General features: G+C 36.6%; 1 protein-coding gene across 1 annotated transcript in view; it reads left to right on the plus strand.

The window, feature by feature from the left end:
• Positions 1-25,940, plus strand: part of LOC136039959 (tRNA (cytosine(34)-C(5))-methyltransferase-like) — a 67,178-nt gene that overhangs the window by 35,117 nt on the left and 6,121 nt on the right. The window contains exons 8-11 of the mRNA XM_065723982.1: positions 16,624-16,798; positions 19,520-19,706; positions 20,754-20,943; positions 24,186-24,379. Of these exons, the coding sequence (XP_065580054.1) occupies positions 16,624-16,798; positions 19,520-19,706; positions 20,754-20,943; positions 24,186-24,379 (746 nt within the window). The remainder of the gene's footprint in view (positions 1-16,623; positions 16,799-19,519; positions 19,707-20,753; positions 20,944-24,185; positions 24,380-25,940) is intronic.

Consider the following 25,940-nt stretch of genomic DNA (forward strand, 5'->3'; position numbering starts at 1 on the left):
ACATGTGAGAATGGTGGAAACAAAAATCAAAATAGAAAAACAAACTTCGGATTGGCTTTAAAACAGATAAAAGGTAATAAAGTAGCTCATTTTCTGATTCCATAAGTAAAAAACCTTAGCAACAAAAAAACTCAATTTTAAAAGTAAGTAGTCGAGTGAGTCAGTTGCAGACTTTTTTAATAAGAGAAATCAAAGCTCAATAAAAAGGAGCAGCAAAGATCCACACTTTCGGCAGCTAGCTGAAGGTTGTCAGCGTGCTGAAAGTAAAGAACAATTTGAAAATGAAGTCTTGATTCATACTTCGACGACATCTCTCGCCTTCGACGGCTTTCAAGGGAACTGCCTCAAGTTTTCAAATTATTAAATAAAAAAACAACAAGTTTTTTTAACTGCAAGTAAGGAGCGACATTAAAACTTAAAACGAACAGAAATTATCCCGTATATAAAAGGGGTTGACCCCTCCTCAACGCCTCGCTCTTTATGCTAAAGTTTGACTCTTTCTCACAACTCTACTTTTTAAAACAATAAAAAACTTTAGCGTAAAGAGCGACACGTTGACGAGGGGTGACCCCTTTTATATACGGAATAATTTCTGCTCGTTTTAAGTTTTAATGTCGCTCCTTACTTGCAGTTAAAAAACTTATTTTTAAAATTTCATTTCTGAACGTTTTTTTAATTAATGCATTCTTTGATTTTGGCTCACCGCACATGAATAATTAAAACGAAATTTGCATATTATTATTTTTTTTTGGCTAAATGGGTTTCTCATAGTTTTGATCGAACGATTTTGATAAAAACTGGGGCGGGCAAGGGGGCCTAGTTGCCCTCCAATTTTTGGTTACTTAAAAATACAACTATTTTTTTTCTACACGAACCTTTTTGTTAGCAATAAACATACGTACCTTACGAATTGATTTACGTAACGAACTTCTATATTTCTTTATTTTTATTACGTACCAGCTGTTGGTGTGGCGCTTCGCGCCACACCAACCGCCCAACACCTAGTTGGTGGGGGCGCAAAGTAACCCAAGCCCCCCCCCCCACGCGCTTAAGTCGTTACCCGTCATATTAGTTACGCGCCATTGTAGTTGGGTCCCTGTGTCCCACCTGTGAATATAGATAGATATATATATGTTTTTAACTACTTAAAACTTGCGAATATACAACATTCTTCGCTGTCCCATTGTCTGTGCATATAAATAGAATGTCAGGTTTACCGACTCCTGAACATGCAACATATAATTGTCCATGGGAAAAACAATCCGTTTTCAGATCTAGACCGCATTTTTCTAATGATTGCCCTTGAACTTTGTTGATGGTGATTGCTAATCGAATATTCCCTGTGTCCCCGTCGTCATTTGTATATCCCCCTGTTCCCCTCCCCCCGGTGTCCTCGTTGTAGTTGTATCCTTTGTCCCGGTCGTCGTTTATATTCCCTGTGTCCTGGTGTCCCGGTCGTCATTTGTGTCCCGGTGTCCCGGTCTGTAATTTCTCTTTGAGTGTCCCGGTCGTCATTTATATTCCCTGTGTCCCGGTGTATTGATCTTGATTTTCGATTTGGGCACCAAACGACGTCATTTGGAAACATGAGTTATATTTTCTGATATTTAATAAATAACGCTTAGATTCTGACGTAGTTCCAGTAAGAAAAGTCTTCAATTGCTCTGGTGGTGTAGCCAGTTGAGGAAGTTTAACTTTTGTTCAGGCGCAACACATCTACTCAAGCTATAATAATCGACTGGGATGTACCTGATTCCTCAGCACGCTTTCTTTTGGCATTATCTCTTTGAGCCGCAAGCCTGTGTTCATGTTGTTCTTGTGATTCCTCGGCATGATTTTTTTCGGTAATTTCTCTTTGAGCCGCAAGCCTGTTTTCACGTTGGTCTTGTGATTCCTCGGCACGATTTTTTTGGTAATTTCTCTTTGAGCTGCAAGCCTGTTTTCACGTAGTTCTTGTGATTCCTCGGCACGCTTTCTTTTGTTACTTTCTCTTTTAGCCGCAAGCCTTTTGGCATTATCTCTTTGAGCCCCTTCCTCGGCTGTTTCTTCTGCCATTGTAGGATTTATACTAAAATTTCTCTTTGAATTAACTCTTTGAGTAGCTTCCTCGGCTGTTTTTTCTGCCATTGTAGGATTTATAGTGAAATTTCTCTTTGAATCGCCCCCTTATATACTTATAATGACGTCATATACAAAGCCTTATATACTTATAATGACGTCATATGCATACAAACAAACAAACATACAACTTATTTTTATATCTATAGATATGAGGGGTTTCGCCCCCTCGGCAGTACCTCGTTCTTTACACTAAAGCTTGAATTTTGTCCCAAATCTACAAGAATGACCTCTGAATCACAAAGGCCTTAGAATAAATAGTTGGAATTACTAAAAATACTTTAGCGTCAAGAGCAAGGTATTTTGGAGGAGAAGAATCCCCTTATACACGTAATATTTTATGTTCATAGCATTCATAGAATTAGAGCATTCATAGAATCGCAAACTGTTATACCAAGCCAACGAAACGATTTAACACGAGGAATTCTAAAACCACCGCAGTATAATGGTTCTGAACAATTATTACCGTTGAAAACAAGAAACTCGCACTTGTCAATATTTACTTGTCGTTATTTGGTTACGGATATAACCAAAATAAGACTTATCTAATGACTTAAGGCGAAGGTAAGAATGGGAGTACAAAAACGAAGCACGTGAACTACCAACGGATTTACTCCTCTCTGGCATAATGCTGTCCATGCTTGAGTATGACAAATACTATCAAATGCTTTAGACAAGTCTAGGGTTGCGAAATGAAGTACGCGACGAGTGCGATGGGCATCTTTTAATAAAGAAGTCAAAGCACGGTGAGCATGCTGACAGCCTAGCTCGGATCTAAAACCAAATTGATTATCATCAATTAGAGCAAGCTTAGTGATATAAGGTAGTAGGAGGTGTTAAAAAAGCTTGCTAAGAGTACAAGCTACCGTTATGGGCCTATAAGAACTACAAGAAACCGGACCTTTTCCTTTTTTTAGAAGTGACGTAACGCTACCGCATAAGAACGAGTCGGGTACACACGAACTACTCAAACACATTTGAAAAAACAGTTGGAGATGAGATACCAGTTCAAAAGAATTCGGAACAAGATTCAAAACACTAATCCCATCAATATCCAAAGATTTTGATTTTAAACCCTTAATACCTTTAACAATAGCCCACTTTTCAACTGGAATCACATGTCTCTGACATAAACGTGACGGCAAATTTTTTTTCAAGCAAACATGAGAAACGCTTATGCACTGAATAATTAACTTTCGAAAATATTTTTGAATAATGTTCGATCCAAGATGGACGAGATATAATATCACTAGAATTTGCATCCGGAAACTTGGCAGAATTTATCACTTTTCGCCACTCACTATTACTTTTTGGAAAAGTTTCACCGGAGTAACGAACGGCACGAAGATGGCGTTTATATTCGAGTTTCGTCTTTTGTTTTAGATCAAACAAAGTACCCCGAGAAGGTCGACCACAGTCAGACCAGATTCTTAACCAGAATTTGGCCTTATTCTTGACTTTTTTCAGCAAAAGATCACACTTCCAAATTGGTTTTTGGGTATTCCGCCTGACACGGATCAGCGGGATGGCCGCATCTTCAGCTTACTTCATACATAAGATAATGTCACGATAATAGCGATTCCAATCAGCACGGGCATTGTCAATAACAGGGTACGCATTTGTGCAAAGAAGATGGAAAGGGACACATACGGTGTAATACGGTGTATTACACGTACGGTGTAATATGTAAACAATGGTCAAAGTTTGTAACTTGAAGCCCCTCCCCTTGGGACTGGGGGGATTAAGTTGTCCTCAAATACATAGTTATTGGGTTTTCGACTAAGTTGAACATAATGGCTTTCTTAAAATTTTGATCCGTTGACTTAGAGGAAAAATGTGCGTGGGAGGGGGGCTAGATGCCCTCCAATTTTTGGTTACTTAAAAAGGACATTAGAAATTTCAATTTCCGTCAGAATGAGCCGTGTCGCGACATTATAGGACAGGTCGATACGATCACCCCAGAAAAAAAAAAAAAAAAAAAAAAAAACACGAATCCGTGATCTGTCTTCTGGTAAAAATACAAAATCCCACATTTTTGTTGATAGGAGCTTGAAACCTCTATGTTGAGGTTCTCTGATGCGCTGAATCTGATGGTGTGTTTTTAGTTAAGATTCTAAGACTTTTAGTGGGTTTTTACCCCTGCTTTCTAAAATAAGACAAATTTTCTCAGGTTCGTAACTTCTGATGGGTTTGACTAAACTTGATCAAACTTATATACTTAAAATCAGCATTAAAATGCAATTCTTTTGATGTAACTATTGGTGTCAAAACTCCGTTTTTTAGAGTTTCGGTTACTATTGAGCCGGATCGCTCCTTACTACAGTTCGTTACCACGATCATGTGTGATTTTAGTAGAGGTCAGTCGTGGGCACTCCAAAAGACATAGGAGGACTTGCAAGATGTTTTCCAGAGAAATTGCCTAAAGATTTGTTTGGGTCCCCGACTCTTTGATACATTGACCATATCTCAAACAGTAAAATATACAAAACATATGGTTCGATCCCGTTTTCTAAGGCTATAGTAAGAGAAAGTGTGAGATGGCTAGAACACGTTTTTCGAATGAATGATGAAAGATTGCCAAGGATCGTCCTTGTCGGCCAACAGTCTATGGCAGAAACGAAAAGCAGGTTTTCCCCTAATGGAGTTGGAGGTTTCGTAAAAAAAAGGTGTAAGGGAAATGGGACTTCTCGGGAGGGTAAAAAGGGGTAGCGTGTGAATAGATGGTGATGGAGGAGGAGCGTGTATAGGTGTATTAGCCTCAGGGGGTTAGCCTCAGGGGGTTAGACTACTAGCGGTGCTAGTAGTCTATGGTTATAAATCGACACAGAAAAAAAGCCTTATGTAACGTTAATAAATACCGATTTATTTTTTAAGATCTCTGGTCATAACATATGACGTCATAAAGTAAAGCACTTCACGAGTTTATTGCTTATTTTGACGTAAGTCATGATATTCTCAAATATGATAATTAGTATGACGTCAATCTCAGTTTCATGACGTTTTTTTTAGTATATATTGCGAGTTACTGAAACAGCTTGTTAGTATTATTACATCTGCCATGTATCCAAAAGAATTTCGATATTGTAATTTAAAAAAGATTGAATATAAAGGTCCCATTTGGAAACTGTTACAAAAATTTGAAAATCTGTGTGCGAGCAAGGAGTGCCTTGATGAAGCTGCAACATCTAAGCTAATCAAAGAAGGGACAACAAAGGAAAACACTGTCTGGACGATTGTCCAGAACTTTCAAGGAAAAATAGAAGGAACCGAAGAAAAAGAAACAGTTATTCTTCGTCCACGTAAGCTCAATAGCGTCATGAAAACGAATGAAAAGTTTAGATACCTCAATGCTTTCCAATTCACACCAAGTAGCAAAATAGAACCATTGCACATCCTAAATAATTATGGCGTATTTCGAGAAAGTAGAAAACCAAGTCCATCATTTTGTGTTCTGCAAAAGCATGAAAGCAACAAAGGAACAAATGATAAATGGAGGTGCCAAAACACGCTCCAATCCAAATTAAATGGTACAATTGTACCGCCACTTGTCCGGGAGTTTGAACGCCAAATTCAAGCAAGCAGAAAACCATTGACAGGACTTCAAATTCCGGAAAAGTTTGAAAGCATCAGAGAAGCAAATGATAAATGGAGGTGCCAAAACACCCTCCAATCCAAATCAAATGACACAATTGTACCGCCACTTGTCCTGGAGTTTGAACGCCAAATTAAAGCAAGCAGAAAACCAATGACAGGATTTCGCATTCCGAAAAAGTTTGAAAGCATCAGAGAAGCAAATGATAAATGGAGGTGCCAAAACACCCTCCAATCCAAATTAAATGGTACAATTGTACCGCCACTTGTCCGGGAGTTTGAACGCCAAATTAAAGCAAGAAGAAAACCAATGACAGGATTTTGCATTCCGAAAAAGTTTGAAAGCATCAGAGAAGCAAATGATATATGGAGGTGCAAAAACACCCTCCAATCCAAATTAAATGGTACAATTTTACCGCCACTTGTCCGGGAGTTTGAACGCCAAATTAAAGCAAGCAGAAAACCATTGACAGGACTTCAAATTCCGGAAAAGTTTGAAAGCATCAGAGAAGCAAATGATAAATGGAGGTGCCAAAAAACCCTCCAATCCAAATCAAATGACACAATTGTACCGCCACTTGTCCTGGAGTTTGAACGCCAAATTAAAGCAAGCAGAAAACCAATGACAGGATTTCGCATTCCGAAAAAGTTTGAAAGCATCAGAGAAGCAAATGATAAATGGAGGTGCCAAAACACCCTCCAATCCAAATTAAATGGTACAATTGTACCGCCACTTGTCCGGGAGTTTGAACGCCAAATTAAAGCAAGTAGAAAACCAATGACAGGATCTTGCATTCCGAAAAAGTTTGAAAGCATCAGAGAAGCAAATGATATATGGAGGTGCAAAAACACCCTCCAATCCAAATTAAATGGTACAATTTTACCGCCACTTGTCCGTGAGTTTGAACGCCAAATTAAAGCAAGCAGAAAACCAATGACAGGACGTCAAATTCCGGAAAAGTTTGAAAGCATCAGAGAAGCAAATGATAAATGGAGGTGCCAAAACACCCTCCAATCCAGATCAAATGATACAATTGTACCGCCACTTGTCCGGGAGTTTGAACGCCAAATTAAAGCAAGCAGAAAACCAATGACAGGATTTCGAATTCCGAAAAAGTTTGAAAGCATCAGAGAAGCAAATGATAAATGGAGGTGCCAAAACACCCTCCAATCCAAATTAAATGGTACAATTTTACCGCCACTTGTCCGGGAGTTTGAACGCCAAATTAAAGCCAGCAGAAAACCAATGACAGGACGTCAAATTCCGGAAAAGTTTGAAAGCATCAGAGAAGCAAATGATATATGGAGGTGCAAAAACACCCTCAAATCCAAATTAAATGGTACAATTGTACCGCCACTTGTCCGGGAGTTTGAACGCCAAATTAAAGCAAGCAGAAAACCAATGACAGGACGTCAAATTCCGGAAAAGTTTGAAAGCATCAGAGAAGCAAATGATAAATGGAGGTGCCAAAACACCCTCCAATCCAGATCAAATGATACAATTGTACTGCCACTTGTCCGGGAGTTTGAACGCCAAATTAAAGCAGAAAACCAATGACAGGATCTCGCATTCCGAAAAAGTTTGAAAGCATCAGAGAAGCAAATGATAAATGGAGGTGCCAAAACACCCTCCAATCCAGATCAAATGATACAATTGTACTGCCACTTGTCCGGGAGTTTGAACGCCAAATTAAAGCAGAAAACCAATGACAGGATCTCGCATTCCGAAAAAGTTTGAAAGCATCAGAGAAGCAAATGATAAATGGAGGTGCAAAAACACCCTCCCATCCAAATTAAATGGTACAAAGTCCGGGAGTTTGAACGCCAAATTAAAGCAAGCAGAAAACCAATGACAGGACTTCAAATTCCGGAAAAGTTTGAAAGCATCAGAGAAGCAAATGATAAATGGAGGTGCCAAAACACCCTCCAATCCAGATCAAATGATACAATTGTACTGCCACTTGTCCGGGAGTTTGAACGCCAAATTAAAGCAGAAAACCAATGACAGGATCTCGCATTCCGAAAAAGTTTGAAAGCATCAGAGAAGCAAATGATAAATGGAGGTGCCAAAACACCCTCCAATCCAGATCAAATGATACAATTGTACTGCCACTTGTCCGGGAGTTTGAACGCCAAATTAAAGCAGAAAACCAATGACAGGATCTCGCATTCCGAAAAAGTTTGAAAGCATCAGAGAAGCAAATGATAAATGGAGGTGCAAAAACACCCTCCCATCCAAATTAAATGGTACAAAGTCCGGGAGTTTGAACGCCAAATTAAAGCAAGCAGAAAACCAATGACAGGATTTCGCATTCCGAAAAAGTTTGAAAGCATCAGAGAAGACAATGATATATGGAGGTGCAAAAACACCCTCCAATCAAAATTCAATGGTAGAATTGTACCGCCAATTGTCCGGGAGTTTGAACGCCAAACTAAAGCAAGCAGAAAACCAATGACAGGACTTCAAATTCCGGAAAAGTTTGAAAGCATCAGAGGAGCAAATGATTGATGGAGGCGCCAAAACACCTTCCAGTCCAAAGCAAATGCGCCACTCCTCCGGGAGTTTAAACGCCAAATTAAATCAAGCAGAAAACCAATGACAGGATTTCGCATTCTGAAAAAGTTTGAAAGCATCAGAGAAGCAAATGATAAATGGAGGTGCAAAAACACCCTCCAATCCAGATTAAATGGTACAATTGTACCGCCACTTGTCTGGGAGTTTGAACGCCAAATTAAAGCAAGCAGAAAACCAATGACAGGACTTCAAATTCCGGAAAAGTTTGAAAGCATCAGAGAAGCAAATCATAAATGGAGGTGCCAAAATACCCTTCAATCCAAATCAAATGATACAATTATACCGCCACTTGTCCAGGAGTTTGAACGCCAAATTAAAGCAGATAGAAAACCAATGACAGGATTTCGCATTCCGGAAAAGTTTGAAAGCATCAGAGAAGCAAATGATAAATGGAGGTACCAAAACACCCTCCAATCGAAATCAAATGGTACAATTGTACCGCCACTTGTCCAGGAGTTTGAACGCCAAATTAAAGCAAGCAGAAAACCAATGACAGGACTTCAAATTCCGGAAAAGTTTGAAAGCATCAGAGAAGTAAATGATAAATGGAGGTGCCAAAACACCCTCAAACCCAAATCAAATGATACAATTGTACCGCCACTTGTCCGGGAGTTTAAACGCCAAATTAAAGCAGATAGAAAACCAATGACAGGATTTCGCATTCCGAAAAAGTTTGAAAGCATCAGAGAAGCAAATGATAAATGGAGGTGCCAAAACACACTCCAATCGAAATCAAATGATAGGATTGTACCGTCATTTGTCCAGGCTTTTGAACGCCTCGTTAAAGCAAGTAGAAAACCATTGACAGGATATTACATTCGTTTGAAGGCCTAATTAAGAAAAGAAGAGAACCAATGATAGAATTTGTATTCCGAAAAGGTTGAAAACATCAAAGAAATAAATGAGAAGTGGGGGTGCATCAAAGAAAGTGGGGGCGCTAAAAAACCCTCCAATCCAAACCAAATGATAAGATTGTACGTCACTTGTCCAGAAACTTGAAGGCGTAATTAAAGAAAGTAGAAAACATCCTGCAATCCAAATCAAATTATACTGTCACTTGTCGTTGAGTTTAAATCCTAATTAAAGCACGTATAGAACCAATGACAGGATATTTTGCAAAAATCAGAAATGGGGCTGCCAAAACACCCTCCAATGCAAACCAAATGACACATTTTTACCGTCACTTCTTCAAACCTTTGAAGGCCTAAATAAAAGAAGTTGAAAACTAACGACAGAATTTTGCATTCCGAAAAAAGTTGAAAGCATCATAGAAACAAATGAGGAATGGGGGTGCCAAAACATTCCTTTCAAATCAAGTGATACGATTGTACCGTCATTTGTCCAGAAGTTTGAAGGCCTAATTAAAGAAAGCAGAAAATCAATGACAGAATTTTGAATTCTGAAAAGAGATAAAAGTATCATAGAAACAAATGAGGATGGGGGGGGGGCAAAACACTCTCCTTTCAAATCAAATCATACGCTCGTACCGTCACTTGTCCAGAAGTTTGAAGGCTTAATTAAAGCAAGCAGAAAATCATAGACAGAATTTTGAATTCTGAAAAGAGTTCAAGGTTTCATAGAAACAAATGAGGAATAGGGGTAACAAAACACTCTCCTTCCAAATCAAATGATATGATTGTACCGTCACTTGTCCAGAAGTTTGAAGGCCTAATTAAAGCAAGCAGAAAACTAGGCCTACATTGCCCGAGCAACGTGAAGTGTTGCGGCAACCTTTGTCCAGCTTCGCCGAATAAAGGGTTGCGAGAGCAACACTTTGGTTTTGTTTCTTTGCTATCGGTTAAACGCTGAAGTTGTCAGCCTGTCGAAGCTTTTAAAATGTTATATTCAAAGAAGAACGCGATCAGTAATCACATGATCAAAGGCTATTCCTCAGCATTGGAAAAACAATAATAACAAAAGAATATCGAAAGAAGGGACTAAATTGACTTTGTTGCCAGTTGAACTTTATCCTTTTCAGTCGTAGACCTCGTGACGGATCAATACTTGGAACAATATCTTATATAATCTAGTTGGTATAATAAAGCTATCCGTAGCTTTTCAGGATCAAAATACCATAGATGACACTCTTTTAATTATTACGAAACTGCCTTGTTGTTTTACGTTACCGTTGCGTTAACACTTAATTCTAGGTTACAGTGAGTATTGGTAGGCTACACCAACTAGCAAAAGTTACAAAACCCTCTTCACTAAAGATGATTGTAGCCTAACAGACGATTATTACTTACAAGTCCCCTACATGTCTTACCACTGGAACCAACTCGGTCTTACCATCAAATAAACGGGAAACAAATAATAGGTACACCAAATAGCAAAATTTGCAAACCCCTCACTGCCGAAGATGATTATGAGCTAACAGCCTACCTTTCCTTACAAGTCTTCTACATGTCTCCCAATCGGTGTCGGCTTATTTTTGGTTTCAGTGTGTACCCTACTACTGACGTTTTCAACCCCTTGAAACTTTCAAACTAGTATATCTCATGAAGGAATTTTTTTTACCAAAAAATGGATGAAACATACTTTGATTAGCTCATCAAGAGCTATCGATTGCCGTCGAAAAAAAAAATCTATCTGTCTTAGTTCAAAAGTTGATTTTTTTTGCCGTGCGCCAACTTTCTAACGTCACCACTTAGAAAGGAGCAAAGTACTCCAATTTCTTTAGCAATGACAGAACTTTTAAAGTTTAAGAGGTACATCAGATAACATTTCTCTACCTCAATCCTAAGTCCAAAAAACAAATGATAAATACAGCCAAAATCACGGCAGCACTTTTGGACCCGTGGGAAAATGCCGCTTTTTTGCTTCTGTAAATTTTTCTATTTATCACTCAAAGAAGATATATTGGCTCTGAGGCCAGGTAACTGCCGCATATATTTAACAGTTATAGATTTTAGTCCATCTTCAATTTGAAAGTGGTGCCTGCCTGCTTGCCTGCTAGAACGAAGCTTTCCACTCGAAAGCAGAAACATGGTTTGATGAAACGAAAGCTTGGCTGCACAACTTCAGATACTCCTCTCTGACATAGGCTACATAACTCCAGTTCACTTCGCACACCATAGGCTCTGGCTCGTGGATAAGCAAAAACCATCCTTTTTGGCCCCAGGCAGTTAGACCCTTACCAGTTTCCAGGAATAAGCCGACATCGGCGGCATAGAAAAAAAACGGGACAAAATCAAAGTGTTGCTCTCGCAACACAATTAGTATTACCGAAATATCTGTAATAATTTCAAATATCAAATGGAAAGGTATTTATTCCTCTATAAAACCATGAAAAAGAGTAAAATATTAACAAATACTATCACTCCTCACTCTTAACTTCACAGTTAGATCTTGAGCTTTCGGGTGGTTCAATCTTAGGAATCAAATCTTCTTCTATTTGATCAGCGTTGTCATTAACTTGCTCCTCTGCTTCTGGTACTTTGGCCAAAAACTTGTTTGTTACTGAAAATAAATGAAATGTAAATGAGATAAAAGTTCTGTTTCTAAATATTCGTGGAATTGCAGTGTTTTTGTTTCCCAATGATTCATTAAGAATTATTGAATTAAGTAGCGACAGTACTAAAAGGATTAAAAAATAGTAAGGTTCCAGATGCTGATAGTGTGGTAAATGAGTTTCTTAAATATGGTGGCTCTGAGAAGATTTTTGAAAAAGGGTAAATACCTAACGACTTTAGGAAAATTTTAAAACCAGTGTACAAAAAAACCTCAAACGATACTGCGGCCAGTAGAGAGAAAAGAGATGAAAGACTAAAATAAAGCGGATATTTCGCCTGTATCTAAACTAGGCGTCCTCAGCACACGATAAAAAGAAGGTGGCGGCTTTATTTGTTTTTAGTTTAGTGTTTTATCTTTTTATCGTGTGCTGAGGCTTCAGAACTTTCATATTAGGATGGAGGAGGAGTGTGCGTAGCTGTATTGGCCTCAGGTGGCTTGGTGATGAGGTAAATTGTTAGTGATAGTAGTAGTAGTAGTAATGATTCATTAGAATGTTGTAACCGTTAGTAAACTGCATATTGTTGTCCAAAATCGCAACAAAACTCACCAACTGAAAACAAGCACCAAACATTTGCAATTTAAAGCTGCTTGGCCATTTACAGGCCTTCAGTTGCCCAAGTGGGCGAGGGACCGTGTAAAAGATTGTAATTTTGAAGTTATGATTATAGTAAATATTCAAGGATTTTGGAGGGCACAAAAAGCTTTGTGGGGGCTTAGACCTCCAAGCAGACTAAGAGGCAGGCTCTGAAACGTGTTTGTCCTAAAATAGGTAGTTATGATAGTAATTAATGCAACAACAGCAATAACCGCGTCCAGATCACCGTGAAACGTGAAAGATTCACACGGCTTTTTAATTTTCGTGAACAATACAGCAGGTACGTAGGAGAAGGGGCTTTGGAACTAGTTTTCTGCGAAACATAAAAAACCATATGATTCGACACATCCGCTTTAATTTTTCATACAATTCATCTGTATTATTTCTAATCCACCCTCTCCCCTAAAAAACCTTGGGCAATTCTCTGGTAAATATAGACGGTTACATTGTTCAAACTAGGACATAAAGTAGCGAAGAAGTTATTTTATTTTACCTTTATGACTATTGATATTAATCCAATAGAGCACAGAAAAAGAAAACTACTAAAAAATGTGAAAACAAAAAATTTGAAACAAAAAACTGCTTGAAAACTATAAAAGAAAGGATAAAAACGTATCTATGACTGACTTATAACTTACATTTTCCCTGAGAAGGAGCTATAACACTTTATTCTCTTTCACCGAGAGGAGGAAAGAAGGCTGAAACGGTCCTCGCATATACGTCTCGTATGTGGTGTAAAGGACCACATCAGTCCTTTTATTTTAATAGAAAAGGACTCCTTTTCTATTAAAAGAAAAGGAGTTAGATTTCAGCTTTGTGTTGCTCCAATTTCCTATGATTTTTATTGTAATCCACGTCTCTTTTCAAATTTATCCCCCCCCCCCGAAAAAAAATCATGTATATGTACCGGACAAAAATTTCAAAACCAATTAATACATTGCGATAATTTCAAGACATAGTAGGGTTTTTAACAAAAATCAGTTACAAAAAATGTAAATCATAAAGACTATTTTACTTTAATTATGGTTTTATAAATAACATTATGACGAAATGCAGATACGTGGCTCTTAGGCAGCGCCCCTGACAAAAATAATTTGATTAGTCATGTTTAGAGAGCCAAAAAGTTAAAAACAAACAACAGCTATAGCCTAACTCTCTCTCTCTCTCTCTCTCTCTCTCTCTCTCTCTCTCTCTCTCTCTCTCTCTCTCTCTCTCTCTCTCTCTCTCTCCCCTCTCTCCCTCTCAGGTTGGTTAATTGACCGGACTTTTTCGAAAAGAAGGAAAAAATTTCTAGAATTTTCTAACGATATCCTGGAAACAACTGAAAAGAAAGATGTTTTTTGTTCTTTACCATATGTTCCAGGGCTGAGGGAAAAACTTAAAAGAAGTTTACAAAATAATGGTTTAAAGGTAGCATTTAAGAGGTAGTAATACTTTGGCTAGCTTTTCAAATTCTGCACAGGATCGAACTTCCGTAGAGCAACAAAGTAGGGTTTATAAAATCCCATGTACTTGTGGAAGCTCTTATGTGGGACGTACTAACCAGAATTTGAAAATGAGATTACTACAACGTCGTAATTCTATTTCATTGTCCTTAAAGCAAAATTAAATAAAAAAACCAGTTTTTTTAACTGAAAGTAAGGAGCGACATTAAAACTTAAAACGAATAGAAATTACTCTGTATATGAAAGAGGCTGTTCCCTCCTCAACATCCCACTCTTTACGCTATCAAACTTTAACTCTTCCTCTCAACTATACTTTTTAAAACAAGGAAAAACTTTAGCCTAAAGAGCAAGGTATTTAGGAGGAGATGAACCCCTCATATGCTTAATAATTTCTGTTCGTTTTAAGTTTTAATTTTCTTCCTTACTTTCAGCTGAAAAAACTTTTTCATATTTGTTTTTTCATTGTTTTTTGTTTCAAATAATACTAGAAAATCCTGTGCCCCCTTCATGGAAATTCTCTTCCCCCATGAGAAATTCCTCCATGGAAAGATCCTCCCGCGTAAACCCCTCTGTTCACTTCCCAATAACCATTACTATATGTAAACAATGGTCAAAGTTTGAAGCTTGCGGTCCCTCTCCCGGGGACTGTGAGACCGTAAGTCGTCCCCAAAGACATAGTTTTTAGGTTTTACGACTATGCTGAACAAAATGGCTATCTCGAAATTTTGATCCGTTGATTTTGGGAAGAATGAGTGTGGGAGGGGGCCTAGGTGCCCTCCAGTTTTTTTGGTCGCTTAAAAAGGGCACTAGAAATTTTAGTTTCCGTTAGAATGAGCCCTCGCGCGACATTCTAGGACCACAGGGACGATACGATCACCCCTGGGGAAAAGAAAAAAACAAACAAATAAACACGTATAAACGATAACCCCTGGGGAAAAGGAAAAAAAAACAAACAAATAAACACGATAGGAGCTTGAAACTTCTACAGTAGGGTTCTCAGGTACGCTAAACGCGATGGTGTTACTCTATGACTTTTAGGGGGCGTTTTCCCCTATCTTCCAAAATAAGGCAAATTTCCTCAGGATCGTAACTTTTGATGGTAAAGACTAAATTCGATGAAACTTATATATTTAAAATCAGCATAAAAATCCGATCCTTTTGATGTATCTATTTGCATCAAAATTCCGTTTTTTAGAGTTTCGTTTACTATTGAGCCGGGTCGCTCGTTATTGCAGTTCGTTACCACGAACTGTTTGATTTTAAACCTGAAGATTTCACGTCGACTCTATCGGAACATATTTTTTATTATCCAAATCATTTTGTTTTGTTTGAGAATGTCTCTTTGATTTCTAGGAACCAAGGTTTAAAGCAAAACAATCGAAATTAAAAAAAAAATTATTCAAGAATAATTCCATAAACAGAGATACAGGTGAATTTGGATTGAATTCAATTTACGACAATTTATTGAGGTCAAATAAAGTAAATCTCATTTCACCTAAGACCTTTGACCTCTGTCCATCTGATATTTCAGATAAATCTAATAAACCGGAACAGAAAAGGTCAAGGAGATTTTGCTTCCGCTGTTGTATTGAAAAAAATGAGAGCAATAAACTATATGTAATTAGTTTATTGAGTATAAATTTTGTTGTTTTTATTGATTTCTTTTAGTTTTACCGCTGGTGATGGACACTATATGTGTCCGAAATATTCAGTTAAAATTTTATATTTGTTTCACTGTCGATTAAAAGGTTTCATCCTTATTTTGAACTGTTATATTTTCGTAATTGAAATGCGCTCTTTTGACTCGTCTTTTTTGCTTCCTCGTGTTTGCTTTTGTTTTCAAGATGTTTTATAGTGTTCATTTTTCTAAAACGTGCTTTTTCTTTAACTAATAGCAATACTTCGCATGTCGTAATTTTGATATCTTTATTTTACGTGTCTTGGAACTGTAGAATGCTCCCCTTAGATTGTAAGTAGTTTAAATGTAAATATTACACCAATAGCTTAGGCTAACCACTGTGACTCTAGGCTATAACTGTAGGCTAACCACTGATTTGCAGCCTGACTGCAAGATTACTTTTGCTACAGGAAGAATAATTTCTTTCAAATCACTTCTTGAATATTTTAGTAAGATCAATTTTTGGCATATTTCCCAGTTAAAATATTGCTCCCTTTTTTCTTGCATGTTTTGAAATTTTATGTGAGATCCTCATCTATTAACCCAAGTTCCTTCTTCTTGTTTTCCCAGGGTTTAGTGTTGAAGGATCTCTTTTTGACACCAATGCTGCACCTGAAGTTAGATACCTTTAGTTTGGATGACTTTTACTGATGTCTAACAACTGATCAAAAAGCCTTCTGGTTTTTCCGCTCGTCTCTAATATTTGTGTTGTGTTACATAACATTTTAATATATCGAAAATGATTTTGATATGATATAGATTTATTACCTACCAAAACTGTACACAATACAATGGATGACGGAGCATAATAAAATAAAAATAATAAGAAGACAAACAACAGAATACGATTTAACTTCAATATTTACAATAAAACAGGCTAACTCAACATCGGAATTTAAATAAGATATTCATCTTAAGTCTCTCCCTGAGGAGTTGCACAAGGATAACTTACTAAGAGTCAGTAACTTTTTATGAAAGTTTTCTACTCTGATCGGAACTGCCGAACTACCGATCGGGACTCCTAGGTAAATAAGTGCTTCAACAGGTATCAAAAATTTTGTGTACTGTGTCGTGTGAAAATATATTCAAATTAATATTTTTATTTCAGGTGTATTCGAGTATTGCCCCATCTTCAAGATACGGGAGGTTTCTTTGTTGCTCTGATCAAAAAAGTCAAACCTCTTCCTTGGGAGAAAGACCCAAGTGATCCATGGGCTGCCGTCCAAGGTCCGCCAACTCAACAACCTCCTAATAAGAAGCGAAAACGTGTCTGGGGATTTAAGGTTGGTAGTAACTGTCGTGTTCTTTTTTTTTTCTGTGTAAAAATTAAAAATTTGCAAAAAACTTAAGGACTTACATCAAGAACGGTGCTAGAAACCAACTCTATGAAATTATTTAAGAGATATTCTTAAATTATTTTATTAGTTATTTCTTTAATTTAATGTTTATTATTAAGAGATTAATTATTATTGAAATTATTTAAGCTGAATGATGAGGCACCCCTGAAATTTTCCTTTGACTCGAAAAGAATAAATAAAGAAAAGGAAAAAAAAGTGCAGAGAATTGTAAGAAAGTAACTGATTCTGAAATTTAAAAAAGAGCTGATCAAAAATGGAGCTCCAAAATGAAAATTTTAAAGAAGGGCCCATTAACAGGAGACCTTAAGTTTCCCTCTGCACCAAAAGAAAAGTAAAAGAATGAAGCCAAACATACAATATTACAAATATAAATTCTAAAGCACATTGTTTTATTGTGAAATAAACAAAAGGGCTTTTATGCAAAATTAATTTTAAAAACTTATTCCACAAAACAAGTTTTTCAAAGAAAAGTAAAGAGCTCCATTAGTCGAGAATGAGTAGGAAGAAATTCAAATAATCTTCCAAGCGTAAAACTACCACAAATCACCATCACAAATGAAACTCAAAACGAATAAAAATTACAATAGATAGCCAAGTCAAACTGAAAGCGAGCAAAAAATAAGATGAGTAGGGCTGAAAACCCTCATGCCATCTCAAGACCAGAACATAATTTGCCCTTTGCGAAAAAAAAAACTTAAAAAAAACGAATGACCGTCGATTGTCATTTTAATTGACATATGCTGATATTTATTGCTTAAAGTTTTGATAATTTTTTATTTATGAAAGTAAGAGAAGTGAAAACATTTGAAACGTATTTTGTTAAACAGCTCATTTTTGTTCTTGCCGAGGCAATAGAAAGGAAATTTATCTGCTGAAAACTGTATCTTAATTGGTGTGGTGGCCTTTCTTTATTGGAGAATTAGTGGCAAAAATTAAAACGAGTACGGCTCATAACCCCCATGCCTTCTCAAGACCAGAACATAATTTGCGTTTTACTAAAAAAAAAAGAAAAAAAAAACAAAAAACAATTGACCTTGGATTTTCAGTTTAACTGATATATACTGATATTTATTCCTTAAACTTTTGATAATTTTATATTTATGAAAGTAAGAGAACTGAAAACATTTATAACGTATTTTGTTTTCAGTAAAGGCGCAAATTATGTTGTAGTCTTGAGAAGGCATGGGGGTTATTAGCCCTACTAATTTTAATTTATACTCATTTTGAGTTTGACTCGGCTATTTATTGTAATCTCTGTTCGTTTTCAGTTTCATTTATTTATTGATGGTGATTTGTGGTAGTTTAACAACGCTTGGAATATTCTTTGACTTTATTTCTGCTCATTCTTGGCTTAATGGAGCTCTTTACTTTTCTTTGAAAAACTCTTTTTGTGGAAGAAAAAGTTTTTTTAATTAATTTCTGTTCGTTTGTTATTGAGATAATCTTTTTCATGGAAAAAAAAGAGTATTTTACATCTGTTCAGTTTTTTTCTTTAAGAATCCATAGTATGGGTTGCTATTTGTATGTTGGAGAAACTTTTCTTTTTTTTAATTTTTAATCCTGACGCTAACAGTAATTTTTAGTTAAATTTTATAGATTCTGACGTTAACCTGAAAAATAAAACTTAATATCATTCTCAAAAGATTCTACCTATGCTCTTTGACAACCAGGATACACTTACACCCTTTCTATTTATTAAAATTGTAAGAGCAGAAATAGTAATAGTATCCCTAGAAGTTTTAGCTTAATACCCCCAGTTGTTCTCGATATATTGCTGAGGTGTCTTATTGGCAACCATAAACATAATGCTTTTGATTTATTTTAAAGAATATTGGGCTAATTTATGCTTTTGACAACCTGGATACACTTATGCTTTTTTTATTTATTTAAATCGTAAGAGCAGAAGTTGTAATAGTAATAGCCCAAAGAGTTTCAACTTAATGCCCCCAGTAATTCTTGATATAATACCGAGGTTTCTTATTGGCAACCAGAAACAAAATGCCTTTTGATTTAGCTTAAAGCAACATCTAGTTTTTAAGCGTAATGGACCAATTATGTCTAAAGACATAGTTGCTGGACCGTTCTACTATGCTGAGCAAAACGGCTGTCTCAAAATTTTGGCTGGATGTGTTTGGAAAATGAATAGGTTTGAAAGAAGGGCTGCTTGCCCTCCAATCTCTTTTTTTACTCTTAAAAAGGGCACCAGAACTTTATTTTTGAATTGAATTAGCTCTTTCAAAAGTTTTAATGATATTTCTAGCTATTATAGAGTGATGCTGCCTATGATATTGCTAATATGCTCCTATGAAAACCTGCATGCATACGGTTTTTTGTTTAATTGAAACTCCTAAGCGTTCCCTATAAGTTTCATCTTAATACCCTTAGCGTCATTAGTTACAGTAACCGTAGTGGTAGTATTAAAAGTATGCACATAGTGCCCTCTGGATAATTTTCTTTTTTTATGGGCTCTTAATTACCTAATTTTTCTACGTTTTTTCGTTTTGGATGCTTTCCCGCTGTGATTCCAGAAATTACCTTGGATAAAAAACCGGTTGGATTGGCTGGATAATCAGTTAGTCATAGACAGAGCTATATAAAATCACCATACATTCTTATGTAAACTGCCATTTTCTTCTTTTTGTATAGGAAGATCCGTTTGTTTACTTTCGTGACGATGAACCTATATGGCCAGAAATTCGTGATTACTACGGTTTTGATGTACTAAATGCAAAGGATTTGTTTTCCCGTACAACTGAAGACAAGAAGAAGAATATTTATCTTAGTTCTTCTGGAATTAGAAATATTTTGACATCGAACGAAAGTGGAATTAAGAGTAAGTTTATTGGTAAATTCTGTTTAATACATATGTAATATCATGGTAAATGAAGAAGAGGGAGAATAGAAGAATAGCTCTTTTCGTGGGGGGGGGCAAAAAAATACATTTCTACTCCAATATCTCTCAGCAAAAGGATCTCTTTTAGACCAGTTTTTGGTTAAGTGGAATTACTGTTACCTTGCTTAAAACTTGATTTATCGGCGTCTATGACTGGCCAGTGCTAGACTTTGTTCCTTTTTCATGATCTTTATTGTTTTATTATTTTACCACTTTTTACTTTTTGTAATTCAGTAGCATTTTCGTTTGTTTCTGCAGTAAAAAAAAGTATAGTCACAATGTGTCAATTCAACTGTTTGGAGGGCTTATTAGCTGTTTTGAAACACCTTTTTGACAACCTGGGTGTACATATTGTCTTTTGATTTAGTTCATTATCCCCTCAACTTCTATTGCAAGTCTCGACATAATACCCTTAGCCCTTTTTGGGATATTGTACTTAAACCCTTTTGTCAACCTGCAGACAAATAAGATCTTTTAATTTGGTTCACCGTATTCCTCAACACTCTATAAAAAGTTTCAACTTCGTAACCTCATTTATTCCTGAGATGCTACCGACACCTCCTTTTGACAACCGAAATGTACATAATTTCTTTTGATTCACTTCAACAAGCCCTTGAAATTTTCAACTTAAAGCCATTTGTCGCTCTTGAGATACCGCAGATATGCCGTTTTGACACCCTGGGTGCACAAAGCGTCTTTTGATTTAGTTCAAAGTCAGCATTCCTTTAAAGTTTCGGCTTGATACCCTTAGCTGTACCTGAGATATTGGATATATGCTCTTTTGACAACTGTGATGCACTTAATACCAAGCAAAAACAAAATGTAATATCTTATGTCAGAACTTGCTTAACGCTCTTTTTTGTTTGTCTAGTGCTAATAAATATAATAAAAATAATAATACTAATCAATAATAATAATTAATAATAGTACTAATGATAATTAATTAATAATGCTAATGATAATTAACCTAATGATAATTGCTTTCAGTAATCAACACGGGGGTTAAGATTCTGATCCGTACTGACAATCGAGGAACTGAGTGCAGCTACCGTCTATCCCAAGAAGGTGCACATGTTACTGCGTTATTGATGAAGAAGCGAAAAGTGAAAATTCAAAAAGAGGATCTAGTCAAGTTATTAATGATTGATGAGGGGGAACCACCAGCTGAAATCGAGGGGTAAGTCAAATCCGACCTATAAAATTTGAAAAAGCATAACAAGGAAAAAGCTCCTTGTACGGCGCTTTTTAGGCTTTATATTAATTTTATATTAAATTAATAGCTAGTTTAAATATTAAGATCGATTAATTAGAAAGTTTCATGTAGCTGGGTAGTATTTTTAATAATGATTTTGGATATACTGAAGGTTTGAAAGTAGAGTAGCCATGGGGTGGGGTGTTTTTTCGCAGTTGAGAAAATGAGAAAAATAGGGGGGAGAGTATACTTTCGGAATTAAGATTAGAATACGGGGGAGTCAACACTGTGACAATGGTTAAATATGGCTTTATATTTTTGGTGCTTCGAAAGACTGTGCGATATTTGGTTGATAGTTTCTTGAAAAATCGTCTTAGGAAAGCTCCAAGTACTCAGGAACCAGATACAAGTTTTGAAAGATAGAGTAGCCTAGGGGCTAGTTTTTCTTTTTCTTTTTTTTCCTTTTTTCTTTTTTGCAGTTGGTACAATTTGTAAAAACAGGTAGATAAGCCTTTAAAGTAAGATTAAACTAGATCTACGTTGCACGGGCAACGTGAGGTGTTACGGCAACCTTTTTTTGGCTTCGCCAAGTTGTCAAATTGTCATAGAGAACAATTATAATAGAAATTAACATAGTAATCAATTTTCATAGGAATGGTCCAGAGGAATTGTCAAAGGATAATTTTAGGTGCTTGTTTGATTGACTGTATATCAAGCAATAGGAATTGTCAGAATTTTGCAGGAATAATTTTAATTTGTACTGTCATAAGAAACAGTTGTAATAGAAATTGTCACAGGAATGGTCCAAAGGAAATGTCAAAGGATAATCTGCTCGTTTGGCTGAATGTATATCAAGCAATAGGAATTGTTATAATTTTTCAGGAATAATTTATGCGACTGTCATAGGGAACATTGTAATAGAAATTGTCATAGGAATAGTCGAGAAGAATTGTCAAAGGATAATCTTAGGTGCTTGTTTGACTGACCGTATATCAAGCAATAGGAATTGTCAGAATTTTTCAGGAATAGTTTATTCAATTGTGATAGGGAACAATTGTAATAGGAATCAATTGTCTTTGGAATTGTCAAAGGATAATCTTAGGTGCTTGTTTGACTAACCGTATATCAAGCAATAGGAATTGTCAGAATTTTCCTGGAATAATTTATTTAATTGTGACAGGGGACAATTGTAATAGAAATTGTCACTGGAATCAATTGTCTTCGGAATTGTCCAGAGGAATTGTCAAAGGATAATCTTAGGTGCTCATTTGGGTGACCGTATATCAAGCAATAGGAATTATCAGAATTTTCCAGGAATAATTTATTCAATTGTCATTGAGAACAATTGTAATAGAAATTGTCATAGGAATCATTTGTCACAGGAATGGTCTAGAGGAATTGTCAAAGGATAATCTAAGTTGCTCGTTTGGCTGACCGTATGTCAAGCAATATAATGTCAGAATTTCCCCTTTTTTTAGTTGGTGTGAAGTTGGTTTTAAGATAGAATTTAAAGGAAGTTTGGACTTCCTGGAAGGGGGTAAATAGTTAAGATTCAGGTAGATGGAGTGGAGGAGTTTGCAGCTGTGTTTTGGTATTTGACTAGCCATTCTATTACAGCATATCACCTTAGTTGCATATGCTTGTTCTCTTTTAATGAACAGTTTATGTAGTTTTTCCACTAAATAAGTTTCAGAAAGCAATATCATTCGGCCTGTGGGTCTGCAGCAATGCTATCCAGTCTAAAACATAGAACACACGTAGCTTTTTTAGGCTCCGATTTGGTAAATTGGTGCCCATTTCCTTCTCTTAAGCATGAAATGTCCAAATGTTGGAATATTACCTGAAATAAAATTGTGTGGGCGGTTCACGACTGTAGAATGTAGATTATCTTAGCCACACACATAATTTTATTTCAGGTAATAAACCAATATTGAAAAATTTTCACACCTCTACTTTAATACACATTATCGTTCTGATACGCTTTGCTAAGCCAGACGGCCTTTTAGCCCCTAGACCAACTTGGCCTTTTTTGCAAACCCTTTATTTTAGTGAGCGTTTTTAGAGGTGTATAGGATGTATAGGTGGAAAAAAAATACGCTTGATAAAAAAAAACGTCAATGCCAACAATGCAGCCGTCTATTGCGATTACAGTAAACCAAGTGCAAAATAACTGATCGTTTATTTTAACCCTCACGCCGTGATAGAAGCGAAACAAAATGGGATGGGACAGACTTGGCGTTTTTTTCTTTCTTTTGTTTTTGCTGCTGATGAATGAGTGTGTTTGCGGAGGGTATATCATTAAAAAAAAATATTGGAAGTCATAAAGATTTTTTTTCCTGGGAAGGGAGAGGAAGATTGTAAAAAAAAAAGGAGAAAATGCTAGATAATAAGTTCCCAGAAATTCAGAGAAATTTGAAGTATCAGGGGATCGGGCCCGGATTAGCCCCTGCCTTTGACATTTTGACATTTATTATAAATAGATAAAACGAGTGTTGATCCAATTTAACTGCCGTAAACTAAATAGTATTTTTTGAAAAAAACTTTAATTTATTTACGTAAAGAAAATTTCTATCATTTCCTAGGGAGTTATTTCACCTGATTTTACCCTTTTTTACCAATGTTACCAATTTTGCTCACCATGTTTTATTTTGCTGTAATTGCTGTAAATTTTGACTCTTTGCCACAATTCTGCTTTTTAAAACAATTAAAAGCTTTAGCGTAAAGAGCATGGGATTGCGGAGGGGACAACCCATTTCATATACGGAGTAATTTCTGTTCGTTTTAAGTTTTAATGTCGCTCCTTACTTTCAGTTAAAAAAAACTAGTTTTTTTTATGAAATCATTATAGAGGCCAATTTCACTAAATACACGGTAAAGCGTACTTTGTGTTCGTTTACTCCATAATCCCAGTCTAATAATCCGCATGTTCATTGGGTGTTTAACCCTACTTATTCAGATTCAATGGACTATAGTTGGCTTGAATTGTAAATGAAAGTAATGGCAAACTATTTTTGGAGCATATCCTGTAAAATCAGTCGGTTAACTATACTGAAAGTAATTTTAAAAAAGACAGAACCTTTTCATTTTTCCCAGATACTTTCAAATCAGAATCAACAATTCATATTATGTTTATTTTCTTCCGCGTAGTCTCTTTGATGGACTTGATTGATTTTGCTTCTGATCGAGACAATTATTTTCATCACGTATTTAATTATTCTTATTTGTAGATTAAGCGTAGAAACAAAAGAAGAACTGAAGACATTAACAACCGGAAGTGTTATGTTAGAATATCACCATAAAGATCCGTCATTTACCATATATTTAGCGTCTTGGAAAGGAAATGCGTCACTGAGGGCTTACGTCTCAAGGCAGGAAAGAATACATTATCTCACTATGGTTGGAGCAGACGTCTCAAAATTTGGTAATTCTTTTTCTTCTGATAATAGTAGTAATAGTAAGTAGTAAGTAGTAATAGTAGAAGTTGGCTATGAGACTCTTCTTTAGAAATAGTGAACTTACATCAAGGTGCCTGTGGTAACGAGTAATGAGCGAGTTTAAAATTATCTTTCCTGATAATTTGTCGTTATTACGGGTGAAACCACGAAACTAAGTTGCGGTTCAGACAAAAATGCCCGTTGATTCCACAAAAGAAAAACAATGTAGCACTAATAGCCGCAGGGCTGTTGGTGCACCTACGGGCCTAATTTTGGTAGATTGGGCTTCCCTGCCCAGTCTACCAAAAGGTACAAAAAGTACAAAAGGGGCTTCCCCTTCTTTAGAAGGGCTATCCTTGTTAGAGTTGACGTATCCACTGTTCTTTTCCTAATTAGAGAGCCCCGCCCGCCAGATCCAGCCCAGCCTGAGCTGGGAGCTCTTTTCCCTCAAAGGAAAGCCATTAGGGGCAAGCGGCATTTGATCCTCAGAAACAGTGCTTGCAAGAGAACATGTATCTCCCACTTTCCCTTACTCAAGGGATCTTTTTTAACGCCATGCTTAGTGTCGCGTGTGTCCAGAGGAATTAGATCTTTGGATATAATTTGTGTAGCCATTACTGGTCAGGGAGGAAGGCTCTTAGCTAATTTCATGGAACTGGGCTATGTTCGAAATGTTGGTTTTTTCACCGAACTGTATCCTCACCTTTCAAGTGAGTACCTGCCTTTAGACCAGACACGTGAGGAAATAGCAGTCACCTATTCAATGCAAGAACTCGAAGATGCTCAAGAGCCAAATGATAGCATTGACGTCTTTTACTAGTTTCTTCGAAAACACTATATAGTCCTAATCATGGAGATTCAAAACCTTTTCTAGTCTGAATTCTATATTTATGGAATTTTGCCTTCATTTGAACCAAGGAATGCAAAAATTTGAAGCAAAAATCTCCAAGGCCACTGAGCTTGTTTTAGGATATGATGAAGTTGAAGACCTGTCAGTTGAGCGGTATTGGCAGAATATACATACTTACTTACCTGTACTTGTGGCGGGAGCCAGGCGTTTCCACCTCGCCCGGCATCCAGGATCCTTGTGACCTCTTTGGACAAGGTTTCACGATCTGCTGCCAATTGCTCGAAAAGCAGCCAATTGCTCGCCATGTTCGAAAGCAGCTAGTGCTCTCTCGTGTTTAAGTTTTAAGGACCAAGTTTCGCAACCATAGAGTAGGATGGTTCGGACCATGGCCGTATAGATTCGACTTTTAGTCAGAAAGGAAATTTCTCGGTGGTTCCAAAGGGGCCTTCGAAGGGATGCGAAAAAAAACTGCGCCTTATGTATTCTTTGCTGGATGTCTAAGTCTGAAGAGCCATCAGTGCAAAGTATGGAGCCTAGGTAGGTAAAGCACTCAACCCTTTCTAGCTGAGTTTAATTCGCGCTCAAAGATATTTGGGTCGGATGATTCATGACCGTAATTTTGGTTTTCTCTGCGCCTACTTTAAGTCCAATCAAACTTGACCATTCGACAATATCATCTAGCATCTTTTGAACATGTT

This window comes from Artemia franciscana, chromosome 20 (genome assembly GCF_032884065.1).
Source record: "Artemia franciscana chromosome 20, ASM3288406v1, whole genome shotgun sequence".
NCBI classification, from domain to species: domain Eukaryota; kingdom Metazoa; phylum Arthropoda; class Branchiopoda; order Anostraca; family Artemiidae; genus Artemia; species Artemia franciscana.